We start from the raw sequence: 16,124 nt of genomic DNA, 5'->3' as shown, positions 1-16,124 counted from the left end.
ATGATATACACTATACGATGTATACTGTATTTTTTCCGCTGAATATAATAATCGTCAAAACATTTTTTGCCGAATTAATAAAAACCCAAAAATTAATTAATGGTGAAATTTAGGCACTCGATAATAAATCAGCTATAATAAGTAGCAAGAGAATGTATATTCTCTATATTTATATTAATTAAAGATAAAAAAATCATGTGTGCATGCATGAATAAATAAATAAACCACACCTCTATTCTATCTAGCTGTGCCCTGACTATGCGTCTGCAGAGCAGTCAACCATTCTTCAGCTGTATGTTCATTTTCGGCTCTCAAAGACCACACCCTCTTGTCTGTCTCAATCGTCACAATTTTACGATCATCCGAGCTCAACTTGACGGGAACACAATACAGCTTAATAGTGTCGCTATATTTCTGTCCCTTTCCTTCGTAGTAGTGAAGGTTGCTTGATTCTAGTTCAAAATATCTCTTCTTCCATTTCTTTCCGTCTTTGGTGAGCTTTTCGAGGTAGCCATCCTTTGGTTTGAGTTGGTTTCTCTGTATTGTGCTCCTCCCTCTGTGTGGAGTCCTCAGGTTAGGGCCCACTTGGTTGAGGGTGGTGACGATGTGAGACTGTGTGTGTGTGTGTGTGTGTGTGTGTGTGGGGGGGGGGTCAATACTAGTGTGTGTGTGTGTGTGTGGGGGGGGGTCAATACTAGTGTGTGTGTGTGTGTGGGGGGGGGTCAATACTAGTGTGTGTGTGTGTGTGTGGGGGGGGGGTCAATACTAGTGTGTGTGTGTGTGTGGGGGGGGTCAATACTAGTGTGTGTGTGTGTGTGTGTGGGGGGGGGGGGGTCAATTACTTGTGTGTGTGTGTGATTGCTGCAACATACTATACATACACATGCTACAGTGGAGAAGCAGTGGGGGATATTGGAAAGAAAGGGAGAGAGTATAAGCACTGGACAGTTATATGTACACGGTGCCATAGAAACTACAGTCATGTACATGTACGTGGTTGTACCTTAGGCCTGGTCTTGTTGCTGAGTGAGTCAGTCGAGGGAGACTGTACAATTGAGGGCACGGACTGCAGGTGAAGCAGGTAATGTCAAAGTACTCGTTATAATTATACTAATGGCACGGTAAGTTGTATGTATTATGCAAAAACAGTTAGAAACACATACACACACAGTCATCGTTTCTTGCTAACTCCTTATATGGTATACAGGGCAAGCAACACGTACCAGACTTGTCATCATTGGAGGTGTACCGTCAACTTCGTCGATGGCCACTAGTTTATTTGCGATCATTATAGTAGGAGGTCTTCTCTCCACCTTTGGACTGTGTGTGTGTGCGTGTGTGTGTGCGTGTGTATGTGTGTGTGTGTGTGTGCGTGTGTGTGTGTGTGAGTGTGTGTGTGTGTGTGTGTGCGTGTGTGTGTGTGCGTGTGTGTGTGTGAGTGTGTGTGTGTGTGAGTGTGCGTGTGTGGGTGTGTGTGTGGGTGTGAGTGTGTGTGTGTGCGTGCGTGCGTGTGTGTGTGTGTGTGTGAGTGTGTGTGTGTGAGTGTGTGTGTGTGTGAGTGTGTGTGTGTGGGTGTGTGTGTGGGTGTGAGTGTGTGTGTGTGTGTGATACATGTACAGTGTATTGATTAGTGTGTGCTTGCTAAAAGAGCAGGCTGGAAAGAGTTCAAAGGAACAGCAATTAAAAATTAATGCTCAGCTAGGTGATGGACTCAATGCAAATGTACAATGTATGTATTGTACACACACTATGCATACGAAGCTCTGAGCCACGTGAGTCACATGACCTAGCTCACCCGGGAGGTGGTGGTTACATGACCTAACTCACCTGGGAGGTGGTGGTGGGTACAGCTCCAGTGAGACACGCTTGAACTGAGTCAAAAATTTGGCCACTTGTGAGAAGAAATCCTCCGAGTCAGTATTGGGGGGCTCACCGAATTGTTTCTAAGTGTGGAAGATGAGGGGGCGGTAAGTAGTCATAAGAAATTGATTTTTGGACAGTGAATTTTTAGTAGCTGTAAAAGCTCATAAAACAGAACATGTCTACCTACACAGAACACGTGCCCTAAGGCAAATTCCAATATTCTAATTCTAATTAACAGCATACCAGAAGCTCTCTATAGTTCTCGTTCATTTCATGTCCCTTGCTATCCAGGTTGGTCAGCTCCTCGCGATACTGCTTCACAAAACCCTGTAAAAAAAAGGTAATTTTAATTTTACATGCATGTACATGTATACAGACTTTAAACTTCTCTACTGGTACACATACATGTAGTGACTACCTGTAGAAGCTAGCAGCTACTGACCTTGACGTCTTTGAGGAGCTTGTCAGCTGTCTTCTTGTCCATCTTGGACTGCTCTACAACCTTGTTGGCATATCGCTCTATCTTATCAAGCTCCCTCTGCATCACTGCACGTTGCGTATCACAGTTAATCCATAAGCTTAAATAATTTCACATTGAAGGGTGTACACGCACACACACACTATTTGAAGAGAACAGCTAATACTACCAATCTTACCTTCCAATTCTGCCAAGATGCCAGTGATGGAAACTGTAAAAAGAAAGCAAAAGTTTCAAAAATGTACTCTCTGTAAAAATATGAGCAAATGTGTACATTTTCATAGCCTTGTATAACCTAGATGTAGCTGTCCACACAAACACTTGTGTTCATACACACTGCAGTGATAGCAACAGGCTATGATATTTGTACAATTGGTTAGTTTTTACCTTGTTCAGCTTTGTGACCCCATGCTGGCCAAACTAATCATTAAATAGTTGTAGACAGTTGGCAATGGATGGTGTGCATGTAAGTTACTGACTGTCTGATGACTTGGCCACGGCCTCCATATTGACCGGCATGTCCAGTAGCTCTGGCTGTTTACTGTGTATCTGCTGCACTAGGAAATGGAGGAGAGACGTCTTCTTATTCTGACCGTACGACTCGACCAGCTGTGTGGAGTGTGTGTGTGTGTGGGTGGGTGGGTGGATACAGTGTGTAGTACACACACATTGCATCAAAAGAGAAGCCAACTGTACATAACTGTATATACCTGTATACTATAATTATAATTATATAACGCTACTACAATAGCTGAATAGAGTCCCAAAACATTATGAAACTGTCTGCAACAATATAATAATAATAATTATTGATATAACAACATTGTTTTGATTTAATAACAGCTTCTAACAAATGAGAACAGATTCTAGTTAAGTAAACTTGCGTGAAAAGGAATGCGTATATATAGGGATGTATATAATCACACACACAGGTCATGTGACTGTCAGCTGACCTTTGGTAGGATGGCCAGTCTGAACCCGTAAGCTCCGCCTTGTCGTGAGCCAGCATTGAGGTAGTTGCCCACTGCCAGCACGTAACAGAGCACATCCACAAAGTGTTTGGAGTGTTTCAGCTCTCGAGTGGCCTGCCAGGCGAGGTCTAGGGACTAGGTGTGTGTGAGAGTGTGGGGGGAGACTAGGTGTGTGTGAGAGTGTGGGGGGGAGACTAGATGAGTGTGTGAGTGTGGCGGGGAGACTAGCTACATGTAGGTAGGTGTGTGTGGGGGGGTCAGAGGAGAGGTATTGTACATAATACCAACATCTAGCAAAGCGTTATGTACATATACATACACTGCGCGGAACCAAGCTAACACTTACTGGTTGAAATCCCTCAAAGTTTGAAGGGAACTCTCTGATGGTGAAGAGGAGGTCCAGTCGTATAGAGAGCAGCGGAACCTCACACAGCTGTGGGGGGTGGAGTGGGTGGGGGGTCATGTGCAGACAATAAAGTCACATGCTGAAATATTACATGTATAATTATAGCTAAGTTTGGCCACCCATAAATTCCTTATTTTAAAAGTTGAACATTCAGCCAGTGCTTATCATATGCATACATGTACAATGTGTAGACAGAAGCTTTGTCATTACAGTGATATAATTATCATGCTTGCTATAAATAGGAAGCCTCCAATAAACCAACTGTTGCATTCAACTGCTCACTTTGACAAGAAAAATGTCTCCATTCTGCAGGTTATTCTTGTCTCCAGCGTACTTCTTGTACATCTCTTTCTCCTCTTCAGTGGGTTGATATCTGAGGGAGAGGGGGGACAGGGGGATATTACTAGCTATTGTCGGCTGGTATCTGAGGAAGGGGAGGGACAAGGGGATATTACTAGCTATTGTCGGCTGGTATCTGAGGGAGGGGAGGGACAGGGGGATATTACTAGCTATTTGGGTCACTTCCAGTTCCAGTACAGTACACACAATTATTCTGCATAATTATATTTATGAAGTTTAGTGAGCGGTGTAGGTAATAGACAAGCGCTAAACGTAGGCATGGTTACTGTGGTCTTAGGGACATTCACACAATATGTTTTTTCTCAAGACTATTACTTAACGAAACTACCCACGGCCTAAGAGCAATGCCCCCACCCACACTCCACACACTCCCTCACACCCACCCACACACACACACACACACACACACACACTCCACACGTACACACACCTCTTGAGAGCAATGACATGGTCCAGCCCTAGCTCGGATGGCTCTGTCACAACGTTCAACTGCTTGTCGAGCGTACTTGACAGAGACACGAGGGGATAGGGGAACGTGGGGAGGAAGATCTCAATGTTACGACTGCGGGTAGTGTCCAGGAGAGTCTTCATCTCAATCTTTCTTACCAAATCTGCACGGGGATGGAAAGATCACTACAGTCTACTTTATACCTCATCTTAAATCCCTACACAGTAATACCTCCACAACTTTTGATCCTAACTGTATTGTGCTTCATTTCATATAAATTATAGTAGCTACAATGACAGAATAAGCTACAAATCTACTAATCGTCAAAAGCTATGACAATTAATGGTGTACTTTGAACTAGCATGAATTGTAGCATTAAATAGAGCATCTTTGAACGGCCATAACTTTAGTTCCGTTGGTCCAATAACATAAATTTTCTGATTTTCTGAAAGCTTAGAGAGAGGCCTTTCAAATGATGTGTTAAAATCAAAAGTCTATTTTTGGTCTGTTTTTCCAAAAATACCAGGGGCCACGGTCTTTTTCTGAAAATTGGAAATTATAACCCATTTCAAATTTGGGATTTGAGCATACCATCTGAAAGGGCTCCTTCTAAGCTTTCAGAAAATCGTTGAATTTAGGCCATCAGAACTCTAGTTACAGAGTCAACTCTAGTAATTTCAAAATGCAGAGGACGGGTAATAGAGAACCTGTAGCGAGCGCTATGCATGTTCTCTCACTTGGTGTTGCTTTCTTGTCCTTGTCCTTATCCACTCCGAACAGATTCTCCAGATCCTTCAGATTGATGCTGGGTATCTTGTCATTCTTCCCCCACTCCATCCACCCACTCTCCATCACCTGAGGGCACACGAGTGTGTCACACAAAAACGAAATTAATAAAATTTTTCTGTCCATAATCTTGCTTAATTGCTATAACTATAACTCGATTTTTTGCTCACGTAGCTCTAAGAAAGTCGTATCACATGATAAATGAATTATTGACATAGATCAAAACAATATAATAATGAATGGTAGATCAAGACAGGATGCCAGTGGGTGGAGTGTGGGCGGGGCTATACTCACAATCTGTGGTTTGAGAGGGTCCCAGTGAATCTTCCTCAACTTTACGCCAGGGGTAGGAATCTTTTTAGGGGGTACTGAAATGGGTAAAGAGCATCAATAATAAAATAGTTATACTGTTATTTATAGTAGATGTTTACTTTCAAACTCACAGACGTCAATAATTATTAAAAATTGTTTCATCACATAAAATGACACAGACAATTACGTACATAGAGAGGCGAATGAGAAGCCACCACCAAGAGGGGGCGGGGGAGGTGGTCCCGAGCCGGAGAATAGAGGTGGAGGGGGCGGAGCTCCAGGGACCCCGGGAAACAGTGGTGGAGGGGGCGGTGCTCCGGGTATCCCGGGAAACAGTGGAGGAGGGGGCGGGGCATTGGGTACACCTGTAGGGGGAGTAGTATCACTGGGAAACAGAGGCATGGCTGGAGGAGGGGTTCCAGTGGAGGTGTGCTCTTCGTGGATGGGCGACGTGATGGGCGTGGATTTGTGACTGGAGGAAGAGTGGACAGATGCTGTTTGAGCATCGTCCTCCTAAGTGTGTGTATGTGGTGGGGTTAGGGGTGTGGTTACTAATGGTAGTACATGCACAGAATTACACATCTACGTACATTTCAACTACTGTACTACATAGCAAAAATATTATGTGCAAAATTCACAAAAAATTGCTAATTTGTGAAAAATGTGACTCTCACACAATTAATAACAATCTCTTTCTCACCATTTCCATTTCCCCCAGCACATGTTTCAGCTCTTCTGGTGACAGTACTTTCTCTAGCTCTTCCGGTGATATCAACTTCTTTAACGACATTCTCAGGCTTGTTCTACTGCTAGCTCCAGAACGAAGTTTAATCTCTGAATCCTCAGAGGTGGGCTCATCAGAGGCACTCGGGCTAATGGCTCTCTCTGGAGACCCCACCCCCTTAGGTGAGACCACACCCATTCCCGGTGTGGGCAGGGCGGGAGATGCGTGCCTACTGGAGCGATTGCTGGTACTTTGTTCTATGACGGTAGAGAGTTGTTGATGCTCAGGGGACGATGAGAATTCGTCTTGAGTGTCCGACTGGGTAATGGATGTGCGCTCCCTGTAGGGGGGGGGGGGGGGTTAGTATAGAAGCAAGCATAATCCCAATACGATTAGATCACTCATGCTATCAAAATGGATTTTTGGCTTAAAAAATATTAGCACTCAATTTGAACATGTACAATCTGTCGTGTAGTGAATCAAGTTGAAAATTAATAAAAGCTCCAAATAATGTTGGCGGAGGACACATACACACTGTATATACATGCATGTACCCACACACACAACACACACACCACACACCACACACACACCACATGTACGGATACCTTAGAGGTGTTCCTGTTCTCTCTGTATATACACCCTCCACACCTCACACACCTCACACACCTCACACATACCTTAGAGGTGTTCCTGTTCTCTCTGAAAACTCTTCCTCCAGGGCACAGATAATACTGTCGATACGAATGATCTGTGAGGGGGCGGGGCATAAGAATAGTGGAGCCGTGACAGTATAATTGTACGTCTGTAATTAAATGCAATTCACTATTTTTTATCTTGAAAAAATGCGATCAATTATTTCCGTGGATATACGGTACATAACTTGCTTGTCTTACCATTTGATCAACTTCAGAACTGCCAATGGTGAAGGTTTGGATAATGGGGACCAGCTCATTGAATTGCTACATATGGTAGAAGTACAGATTAGAATTTATGCTGAATTTGATAATCTTAGTACATGTATTTACCAGAGGCAGACGATACGAATAACTTAAAACAGTAAGGCAAGTGATATAGCCAACAGGCAAAATAGGTACCAAAACACACGGAATGGAATAACTGGTACCAAACACACAACTTACCGGTCTCAGCATTAGCAACAGCTCCTTTGCTCCTTTGTCCTTCAGATTCAGTTCAGGGAAATCCCTCGGCTCAATAATCCGTCGAGTAATATCCTCGTTGTCGTAAAACTGTGACCCAGAACGTTGAGTCCTTTTCTTCAGTTTCTTAGTACGCAGTGGAGCTAAGGGTACAACATCTTCAGCTTCATCGGGACTCTTGTTATGAAACGAAAGCCTCGGCTTCTTGTAACTACCACTCCCAGCGAAGGTTTTCGATCGTCTCTCGGCCTTCCGTGTTTGAGGGGGGCTTTCTGAATATTGTTTCATGCCCCCCTCGTCCGTGGGGGAAGAGCCGGCCTGGTCGTTTGGAGAGGAGGCTCGTCTCAAAGTGAGTCGACGTATAATAGAAGAGGTGGGTGCCTTAGGCATTATCTGCTTGGCTGTGTGTGTGTGGGGGGGGGGAGGGGTTAAAGTGCGGTAGTCAGTCAGTGGGGAAAGGGTTAAGTGGGTTTGTTAGTCAGTGGGGCATTGCTACTTTGTGTTACAAGCTAATAGTCTTGTGATACCATCTGTTCCCATTTGTCAGTGTGGGAGGGAGATAAAAGCCTGGACATGCACACACAAGCTATACTGATATATATATGCAACAACCACTAGGAGCCGATTAGCTTGTAGGCTAATATACTGTACTTCAAAGGGCCATTTCAATATATCAGTTTCCTTTGAAGTAAAAATGCAATTTCAAGGGAACCCATGCAGTCGAGTGCTCAAGGTGATGCTATGGGGCCACATCCACCCACCCACCAGTCACTGTTCCCTTCCTCAGACCAGCTGCAGACTCTCGTCGTTTGTAGCAACCATTCTGAATAGCCTGCACACACACAAACAGTGATAATTTATTGTAATTTTAGCAACACGACTAAGAAAGTAACTAAGCTGTTAACTATACTAGGCCTGTAGCCATCATTAGCTCAACCAAGGCAATGACATGCTACTTACTTAGTTAAGTGGAAATGCTACCAAACTTGTTATTCTAGATGAAACCCTGGCTACATACTTCAATCAGCTTGAAACAGCTCATAACAGTTACATGTATAAGAATACTAGCTCATAAGACACATAGTTAGGTGTGTACTGTACGTACCTCGCACCACTCATTTCTGTTCTGCTGAGCTGATTTCCCTGCACTGGGGAGGGCTCTGAAGTTGAACACTCTGTTGGAGCCACTCAAGTTGACGTTAAACTGATTGTGACTGATCTTCTTGACCTCTGTCACTCCAGGGGTCAGCGGAATAATGTTCAGGGCATTCTGTGTGTGTGTGTGTGTGGTGTGTGTGTGTGGTTTGGGGACTATTTCAGCTGCCATAACTTAAATTCTGTGGATCCAAAGTCAACAATTTTATGATTTTCTGAAAGCTTAGAAGAGATCTTTCAAATGGTATCATCAAAGTTCATATTTGAGAGATAAAAGTATTTACCAATTTGACCGTACCATGGATTATAGCCCATAGTCCGAGGCCGAAAAATGACAAATTAGGGCCCCGATGAAATTTTGGATTGAAATACATCATTTGAAAGGTATTTTCCTAAGCTTTCAGAAAATCATAAAAATGTTGACATTGGATCAACTGTACTGAAGCAGGGCTGCATTGAGGGGGGGGGGGGCAAGGGGGTAATTCGCCCCCCTTAGGATCTGGCAGATTCATTTGTAATTCTGATGACTTCGCCCCCCCTGATCCAAAATCCTGGATGCAGCCCTGTGAAGTTATGGCTGTTGAAAGATGTTCAACTACACCCCCCACCCCCTCTGTTTAATCAATTTCTTTCAGCTGCCATAACTTAAATTCCGTGGATCCGAAGTCAACAATTTTATAATTTTTTCTGAAAGCTTAGAAAGAGATATTTCAAATGGTACTATCAAAGTTCATATTCGAGAGATAAAAATATTTGCCAATTTAGCGATACCATGGACATGATAAATTATGGCCCCGACAAAATTTTTGATTTAAACACATCATTTGAAAGGCCTCTTTCTAAGCTTTCGGAAAATAATAACATTTTTGACATCAGATCAACGGTACTCAAGTTATGGCTGTTGAAATAATTATGTTAAACTACACCCTCCCTATTTAATCAATGGTTCGGGGACTCTTTTACTTGAATTCTGTGGATCCAATTTCAACAATTTTATGATTTCTGAAAGTTTAGAAAGAGACCCTTCAAATGGTGTCATCAAAGTTCAGAGATGAAATTATTTGCCAATTTATGGATTAATTAAAGTAGTTTGTTAAGAATAATAAGTTGTGACTCACCTCAATGTCATCTGGCTTGTAGTACATGAGCTCTCCTTCACACACTCGTAGCCATCGTCTAGAGTTAGATAATGACAACACTTAATAATGATGACTCGGCACTATATACATCTGTGTACTGTGTACCTATATATAATTATGTATATGATGGAATTGCCAAAAAAAGATAACATAGTAGCGGTTGTAATTTTTGCGGCTTGGTGAAATTCACAAAATTCACGAAAATATTGGCCCTCAAAATTACCCACTATACGGTACATTGTACTAGCTAGACAGGCACTTACTTTGCCCAGAGCATGAACTTGGCAGAGTGTCCTTTCTTCTCAACCATGTCCTCTTTAATGGGTGGACTGGAGAGAATGGGTGAGGTGAGACCACTGTCCGAGAGCAGAGCCTTGTCAATACGCTCCTCCTCACTCAGAGCTGTGTGTGCGTCTGGGGGTTCAGAGGTCAATAGGAGACAAGGGTACAAAGGTCAATAAGAGCCGGGGGTGGGGAGTAAAAAATCAATAGGAATCAGGAGGGAGGTACAGAAATCAATACTAGGTCAATAGAAGCCGGGAGAGGGAGTACAAAGGTCAATAGGAGCCTACACAGAGGAGAAATGTACCATGACTGGCCCCCTTAGTGATGCCATGTTCAAGTGTGCCATTGCTCAACACTTCAGTGGTGGTGGTGGTGGGGACCTGCTCAACCTCGGCTGGGTAGGGGGTGGGGCTTGGTACCTCACTGCTGTACTCGGAGGTATCTAGATTAGGGGCCATGGCCATTGAACGCATGACTGCCTCCAGGAGCCGACACATCTGCATGGGTGGGTGGGGCACACGGTGAAATCAATCAAACTGAGATACTTGATTGTTTAGATACATGTAAGCTGTGAAAGAGTAGGGGATAGTGAGGAAGATAGAGTGAGGATAATGGGATGTACAAGTTATTGCCCTCACCTTGTTCTTGTCCTCCTGAGTGTCAGCGTCCAACTCGTACTCGTTCTGAGACGAAAACTGAATTGTGAGCCGAAGTCCGTCCTACAGGATCAAAGGTCATAAGGCAGTAAAGATTGGAGGAAGTTTGTACACACACAGTCTGTATCACATGAGATTATTTTCATCAACACTCCTTTTTTAAGTAGGACACACACACTCTTGCAGCGTGCCAGTTGTGTTGCTAAACAACAGGTCATGCCGGAGCAAACTTGTCTGTACTTTACACAAACATGAATCTCCATTAAAAATTAGATGCACGGCTGATGTTGAACTGTACATACCTCCATGTACAGTTCAACATCAGCCGTGCATCTAATTTTTAAGTTCTAGACAACTGATCATGCTGGAGCAAGCTTGTCTACACAAACATGTATATGTACATGTGTGTACAGTTCAACTTTTGAGCAGTCTCATGACAAAAGTTGAACTGTACATACCACACATGTACATGTACATACTGTAGAGTACAGACAAGCTTGCTTCAGCATGGCCTGTTGTTTAGCAACACAACTGGCTGAACCACGAAATAAGCTGTGTTAGCAGTTTAACGTTTAATTAAGTTATAGGGCTGTTGATGTTCAACTACATATTTGGTTCGGGTAATTTGAATTCCGTGGATCCAATTTCAACGATTTTATGATTTTCTGACTGAGTACAACATCGATCTGGATTCCATGAAACACCCACTAATATTAATTATGTTATAGTTAGAACATGGGCAAGAGGTATCTATGTGTTATAGTGTCCCAAAGCTCGAGGGCTTTAGCCCGAGGGATGAGGGACACTATAACCATAGATACCGAATGCACATGTTCTAACTGATTTAGATCCCAAAACCTATTGGCTACTAGAAATGCACTAGCTTAGCAACAGTCAACCTAGCAACTGCATCATTATTCTTTTGAAAACTAATATCTGAAGTTGGCATCTCTGTGTCTACTAAATCTGTGGTCTCTATTCAAGTCAACCCTGTTCCTCCACCTCAGTTTGATGGACAAAATTATAGTCCTAGCTCCACCCACAAAACGGAAACATCCAGCTCCTCCCCCAGTTTTGCAGCAAACAAGCCCAGCACACTTCCCAAGAAACGAGCGGCTCGTACTACTCCTCACAAAGCGAAAGGAAGACAACTAAGCTATAATTTGCAGCAAACAAGCCCAGCAAACGAGCAGCTCCTATACTACTCTTGAACAAAGCGAAAGGAACTTAAGGTTACGGTCAACCGTTTGCTCATTAATTATTCATGAGCTAGATCTAGTGATCTTTTCTAGCTAGAATGAGCTGGAAGTCCAGCTGAAACGCAGTAGTCATTTCATGGCTTGAATAGACATTTTTACTATAAAGCTTAGGTACAGTCTACTGTAGCTTCACTATATGCAGGGCGGGTCGAAGAGATATTTTGAAAAAAGGCTACTGAAAGCTCACAAGAGGCTGTTTTCCTTGGCTCTGACCGCCATTTTAAGTGGAGTTAGTCTACATAGTGAGAGTTTCTTGGCCTGGAAAGAAAAAAACGCTTCGACCCGCCCTCCAGAATGGTAAGAAGCATCATATAAGAGCAAGAACACAGAGCAAGAAGTGTTTTTGGAAGTTTAAAATGACTACTGGTTTGTGTTGTTTCTAGTAACTTGATGATCGCTCAGAGCTTCCACTGGAAAATGTTTTAAAGACTGATACTTGTCATACAGGATGATAACCAATATATTTATCATGTGTGTGCTTTAAATTTTTATCATGGCATTTATAGTTTCACAAAAATCATTATAAGAAAATCATGAATTATTCATGAGCAAACTGTTTACCGCAACCTTAAGGAAGAAGCCAAAGCTAGAATCCCAGCACTTCCATACACATGATCCAGCTCCTCCCACATGCAGCCTTGTAGCAAAAAAGCACAGCACACTGCCCAAAAAACGAGCGTCTCCTACTACCCTCGAACAAAGCCAAAAAAAGAAACTAGAGCTTCTCTCTTTCATTCTAGTTCTGTTATTATATTACTAGACAAAGCATCTAGCTACAATAATTTGTATGTTATTACATGTGTATCTTCTTGTAAATCACAATACAATGTATAATGTTGTAGTTTGTAGCCCAAAGATATCTATAGTACCGGTACTATAGCTCATAGTTCCCTGCTAAATACACTCAAATGGGATCTAAATGCTTATGAGCTGATTTGTAGCAATTATACGGTCAATAGAACACGTGCTAACACCCAAGTCACTAGAGCGACACCTAACATGGTTGTGCATTGTGAAATATATAGTATCACACCACTTCAGAATATGACATAATTATTATATGTATTATCTGCAGGCATGGTCACTTTTTAAGGTGAATTCTCCCAGCTATGACAATGCATGTGTTGTGTGCTTATATGACACACAGCTACAAATAGTTGGTTCAGTATTGTATTATATTATGTACAATCGTGATCATAATCTCATGAGGGCTAATTATTGCTTGATGCAAAACTTACCTCGCTCTGGTAGGAAGTGATTTCAGTGAAGGTGACCTTCTTTGTTCGTGTTCCATGTTGAATACTGGAGAGCGTTTTGGACTGGAAATCAAACTGTGTGTGTGTGGTGTGTGTGTGCGTACGTGTGTGTGTGTGTGTGTGTGAGTGTGTGTGTGTGTGTGTGTGTGTGAGTGTGTGTGTGTGTGTGTGTGTGTGAGTGTGTGTGTGTGTGTGTGTGTGTGTGTGTGGGTGGGTGATCATGTACAGTGGAACCACTCTTAATGGCCACCCCTGAAGACTGAAGAAAGACCAACTACACACAAGTCCCAAATGAGTAGTTTGTCAAAACAAGAAGTCCACCTGTGTAATGGCCAAACACTTAAATCCAGAAAGTTGTTCTTATAAAGCGGTAACAGTGATGTGGTGTAGTCTGAATACAAACCACACAGGGAAATCACAAACACTACTTGCCACTATACCAGAGTACACAATGCACTAAGGTGCTAAGACAACTTAACAGAAATATCTGAGTAAACTGTTGGGAATATTGAAATAACAAACTTAGAATCACACCGCGTAGTGTTTTCAAGTTCCAACAACAAAGCCATATGCCTATAAAGTCATCCATAAACTCACACCTAAATAACTATGAACTAAAAAAGGTTGACCAACTGACAAGGTTGACTTTGAAGTCAATTTTTCTTGAGACCATAGCGTTAAATTGGTTACCAAATTAACACTATAATTAAGTTTTTCCACTGAATATAGGTTATACACTGTACTGTATGGACAAGGTAATAATATCATATTACCACTTGTGTATACCCACACACACACACTGACCAACAGTGCATTTCTTTAAAAGGATACGAGATCACCCCAAACAAGTCATGCCCTAAATTCAGGCTTAAAAATATCGAAAAAGCTTAAAAGGTATGCTTTTGTAGGTCATACAGTTAGATGAACACATGTACATTTCTCTGGAGAGGCTGATTGCAATTGGAAGGTTATACACAGAAAGTACTATATGATAATTATGTGTACTATAAAAATGGAAATTGACTTTCATACATGCAGGGTTAGGGTTAGGGTAGGAGCTCTTCTTATTATAATGATCTTACCTGTAAAATGAGCCTCTGTACTGTACGTCCCTTGCTCCACTTGTAGACGCTAAAGTTGAAGAGTTGTGTGGACTTTGTGATGCTACTAGTCCGTTCTATCTTGGCCGCACTGATGAGACCTAACTTCTCCGCTATTGCCAGAGCACTCTCCCTCGTCAGCTTACCAGCCTGTGTGTGGGGGGTGTGTGTGTGTGTGTGAGTGTGTGTGTGTGAGTGTGTGTGCGTGTGTGTGTGTGTGTGTGTGTGGGGTGTGTGGGGGGATACTACTAATGAATGGGTCATATTGTGAAAGCCTTAATGATGATCAAAATAATTCATTTTTAACAACCACTACGTAATAGTTAGATCACAGGCATGAGTATGTGTTCTCAAACCCCAAAAGCTGAGGTATAGATCTACAACATCTGTAAGTATCGGGTAACTCTAGCTCATAGTTCCTTGCTAAACACACAGTCAAGTGAGATCCACTCTAGTGGGATCTAAGCTGCTACAATCTACGTGTATGGTTTAACTTTCGTACTCAGCTCACATTCACGAGTGTTTCAAGCTCTGCCTTCTGTTTCTCAATCTCCTCCTGAGAGAGAGGGTTGGTCAGACCATTCTGTGAGGAGAGGAAGTAATCACAATAATCATTATTATAATGAGAATATTATGTATATTCAATTAATAGCGTTTGATTAACTTGATTAATTGATACCATATACACTGTAAATAGAGTACATGTATTTACAAGCATGTTACAGGAAGTTTACCGCAAATGCCTCACTAAAGGGAATGCTAAGTCTCTTCATTTGGAGAGAAGAATACTACAAACACAGTTACTGTGTGTGTGTACAGCTAGTGGCTTCAAACCAGATATTGGTCAAAACTCTGACAACACCTGCTTTAGATTATACCATTTCTTCATACAAGTTCCCCACAATATACGCACTGGTTAATATTGGAGGCTGGAGTATAATTATAGTCTTGGTGGTTTGCAAACCCACTCCCGATTTAAGGCAGTGTTAACAAACACATTTCCCCAAAGAAGTGAAAGGGCAAACCACCCCACATGCACATGTACATGTAACTACAATATCTCCAATAGGCCGTTACTACCCATGTAACTATGGACACGTACAAATAGCCCAATGAAGTGGGTTATCAAAGTGGACAACTAAAAGATGTAGTACCCAAAGAGGTAGTCTGAGTCAGTGGGCCAGAGCCACAAATGCAAGCAGGTCGTTGTCCTTGCAACGTGTATCTATGGTGAATGATAACTACTACCACCAGAGCTAATTGCCAGGGGGAGGTGACACGCCCTCCAGCCACTGGAGCAGAACTACCCACCGGCCCATAATTATTACTTGACGGCAATCGAATCGTAGACAACTGTTTATAACTCGGTAAACCTTAAGTAAGAGTGAGGAGAATTTGATAGTTTATCTAATACCACAGCATCTGCTACCTCAGTATTATATACATGTTTGGTTTGTTTTAGAGAGTCAATAGTATAGTGTAAGCAAGCACTGGCTAGCTATTCACTTACTTTATGGTCCATAGCTGACTGCCTGCCTGTGTTTGGTACTCTACTGTTTCACTGGTGTGTAGGTATCACCTTGAATCCCTTGACTGAAAGTCCATGGCTTATTTGTTTTGTCTGTCTTCAGCTTCACACTTGAACAATGTGGAGTTGGCTACCACGCCCATTGTTGCAGCATAATTATAATAATAGCGGAAGTGTAAACCGTTTATTACCGGAAGTGCTGGTAAAAGTCGTTAGACCATGATTAGATTAGTGGTAG

At 42.4% G+C, this 16,124-nt stretch overlaps 1 protein-coding gene across 1 annotated transcript; it reads right to left on the bottom strand.

Annotated features, from left to right (window-relative positions):
* Positions 1-74: 74 nt before the first annotated feature.
* Positions 75-16,027, bottom strand: LOC135344841 (uncharacterized). The gene is made up of 29 exons (XM_064542126.1): positions 15,869-16,027; positions 14,870-14,941; positions 14,341-14,508; positions 13,241-13,333; positions 10,726-10,806; positions 10,392-10,584; positions 10,066-10,216; positions 9,782-9,839; positions 8,614-8,778; positions 8,274-8,340; positions 7,491-7,909; positions 7,245-7,310; positions 7,029-7,099; positions 6,325-6,688; positions 5,816-6,137; positions 5,607-5,680; positions 5,264-5,381; positions 4,509-4,689; positions 4,001-4,091; positions 3,659-3,745; positions 3,295-3,447; positions 2,821-2,950; positions 2,520-2,552; positions 2,306-2,409; positions 2,107-2,190; positions 1,828-1,943; positions 1,224-1,320; positions 1,004-1,066; positions 75-612 (listed from the first exon to the last, which is right to left on the bottom strand). The coding sequence occupies exons 1-29, from the start codon at positions 15,878-15,880 to the stop codon at positions 238-240; spliced, it is 4,008 nt and encodes a 1,335-aa protein (XP_064398196.1). The 5' UTR covers positions 15,881-16,027; the 3' UTR covers positions 75-237.
* Positions 16,028-16,124: the final 97 nt, after the last annotated feature.

The sequence above is a fragment of the Halichondria panicea genome, chromosome 12 (assembly GCF_963675165.1).
Source record: "Halichondria panicea chromosome 12, odHalPani1.1, whole genome shotgun sequence".
In the NCBI taxonomy this organism is placed as follows: domain Eukaryota; kingdom Metazoa; phylum Porifera; class Demospongiae; order Suberitida; family Halichondriidae; genus Halichondria; species Halichondria panicea.
The sequence above is the reverse complement of the archived record's forward strand: the minus strand, read 5'-3'. Positions and strand labels throughout refer to the sequence as shown.